Here is a 2,500-nt window from a genome sequence, read left to right on the forward strand (position 1 = left end):
GGGGCTAACCTGAAATTGGGCATGTTCAGGAGCGCAGGAGCTGAGCAATCAGGGGCTAACCTGTGATTGGGCATGTTCGGGAGCGCAGGAGTTGTATGGGGGCTAACCTGTGATTGGGCATGTTCAGGAGCGCAGGAGCTGAGCGATCGGGGGCTAACCTGTGATTGGGCATGTTCAGGAAGACAGGAGCTGAGTGATTGGGGGCTCACATGTGCTTGGGCATGTTCAGGAAGACAGGAGCTGAGTGATTGGGGGCTCACATGTGCTTGGTCATGTTCAGCAGGTCAGGAGCTGAGCGATTGGGGGCTCACCTGTGCTTGGGCGTGTTCAGGAGGATAGGGTTCAGGGGGCTGCAGGCCGCTCAGCAGCAGGATCTCATTTTCTTTGGGCTGCCGCACTCCTAGAGACTCTATCAGCCGCGGCAGCTCAGGAGAGACCAACGCTAACTTCTACAGAAGAGAGAGAGAGAGAGAGAGAGAGAGAGAGAGAGAGAGAGAGAGAGAGAGAGAGAGAGAGAGAGAGGAAGTGAGGGGGAGTTTTAGAGGCTTTAGAAATAAATAAATGATATTAAATACATAAATCATGACCCTCGTCAGCATTTTTTCCCCCACAGCCTGAGCTCAGGGCCTCTCCATTTTTGGAGGATCTTCTCCAAAAACAAAAAATCACATTTATAGTCCTAGACGCAAACCTCAATGTACGGAGAGCCCCACGCACCTTGATACAGCTGTCGTCATGACGATCGGCGTTATGACGATCAAGGTTGACAAAGCACACCTGAGGAGGAAGAAAAGAATACAATGAAACAAGGCAACGGGACAGAACGAAAACACTTTCAACCACAACTTTCGACTTCCAACAGCTTTCTGTTTGGCAAAACATTTTTACTAGCGCGGCCAGCGGGTTTTCACAACTCCTAAACCTTGTCAACATCACCTCTGTTTTAGTAAGAGTACAACAATATCGCTTAACTTTAACAGAGTTCATAAATGTAGCCGTGCGGCCAGATTATACAATCGTGGGTAATGTCCAGGCTTCCTGAAAAAAAATAGGATTTTATTGGTTGAGGCAACAAGTGTGAAGTAGGATGACAATTTTATTAAAGGCCACCGTGAATAGTGGAAAAATAGTTTATTTTACTGTCTACACAGAGAAAAATGAGTTGCTCTGAAAGCCGTTGGTTCAGGAAAGAGATTTATTATCCCATTATTGTGTCATCACTTAATAACGGAATACAAACAAACAGAACAAATATGATTCATTAACTAATAGACAAATACAGATACACTGTTGGAAGATCCCTTTTACAATACATTTGTGAATACAAACACACACACACACACACACACACACACACATACACACACGCAAACGCACACACACACACAAATCCATTGCCTCAAGTCAGATTCTCCATAGAGGCCTCTAAGCATGTCAGTAATTATCTAAATATTTAGACCAAACTGTCAGCTCTGGTCTGATGTCACTTTTGCTGTCTTTCTCACTTTGCTTCTCTCTGTCAGTGCACACGCACACACACACACACACACACATACATACACACAGACTCTTAGTGAAAAACAAACACACATCCTCTCTCTCTCTCAAACACACACACACACACACACACACACACGGTAATAGAGGCCGGAGACCCCTGGTGTGGCACATATTGGAGATAGTGGAGAGAGTTGCCCTTTTCACAAGGCTTTCAAAGAATCATTTCTGACTGCAAAGGACACAATGGTCTGTGTGCCGTTAACGTTACACACACAAAAACACACTCACACACATGTACACACACACACACACACACACACACACACACACACACACACACACACACACACACAAATGTATGGGTTTGTAAGAAGTTCCCTAGCAGGAATACATCCATAGATGCACTTGTGATTCTTGCTTACTGTACATATGAAGCAATCCCCTCTCTCTGTCACTTCATTCTCTCTTGTTCTGTCTCCATCTCTCCATTCGTCACATTCCTCTCTCTTTCTCTCTCTCTCTCTCGTTCTTGCTATTTCAGCTTTTCTCAACGTGAGGGTGAAACAGGCTCTATTCTCTCTGCTTTGGAGCGGGCCCAGATCAGCACATCTGAAGGCCATTTCACTGATTACATTTGCATCCTGCATTCTTCTGTCTTTTTAACTTCTCATTCATCCATCCATCCATCCATCCATCCATCCATTCATCCATCCATCCATCCATCCACTCATCCATCTATTCATGGCCTGCATGGTTCACCTTTCATTTGTCAATCCGCCAAACCCCCTCGCTTAAATCTAAGTTTCAGATATCAGTCTTCTGTCTTCTCTTCTAACCAGCTCTCTCTCTCTTTATCCATGTCTTCATCCCTCTTTCTCCCCTCTCTATCTCTCTCTCATTATGTCTGTCTGGTCCAAAGTCTCTCTCTCTCTCTCTCTCTCTCTCATTATGTCTGTCTGGTCTAAAGTCTCTCTCTCTCTCTCTCTCTATTACTCTCCCT

The 2,500-nt window shown here is 45.2% G+C and overlaps 1 protein-coding gene across 1 annotated transcript in view; it reads right to left on the reverse strand.

The window, feature by feature from the left end:
* The window catches only part of sphkap (SPHK1 interactor, AKAP domain containing), a gene marked incomplete at its 5' end in the record, with an annotated part of 45,960 nt that overhangs the window by 24,606 nt on the left and 18,854 nt on the right, over positions 1–2,500 (reverse strand). The window contains 2 exon segments of the mRNA XM_062551953.1: positions 312–449; positions 718–777. Of these exon segments, the coding sequence (XP_062407937.1) occupies positions 312–449; positions 718–777 (198 nt within the window).

The sequence above is a fragment of the Sardina pilchardus genome, chromosome 13 (assembly GCF_963854185.1).
Source record: "Sardina pilchardus chromosome 13, fSarPil1.1, whole genome shotgun sequence".
Taxonomy (NCBI): domain Eukaryota; kingdom Metazoa; phylum Chordata; class Actinopteri; order Clupeiformes; family Clupeidae; genus Sardina; species Sardina pilchardus.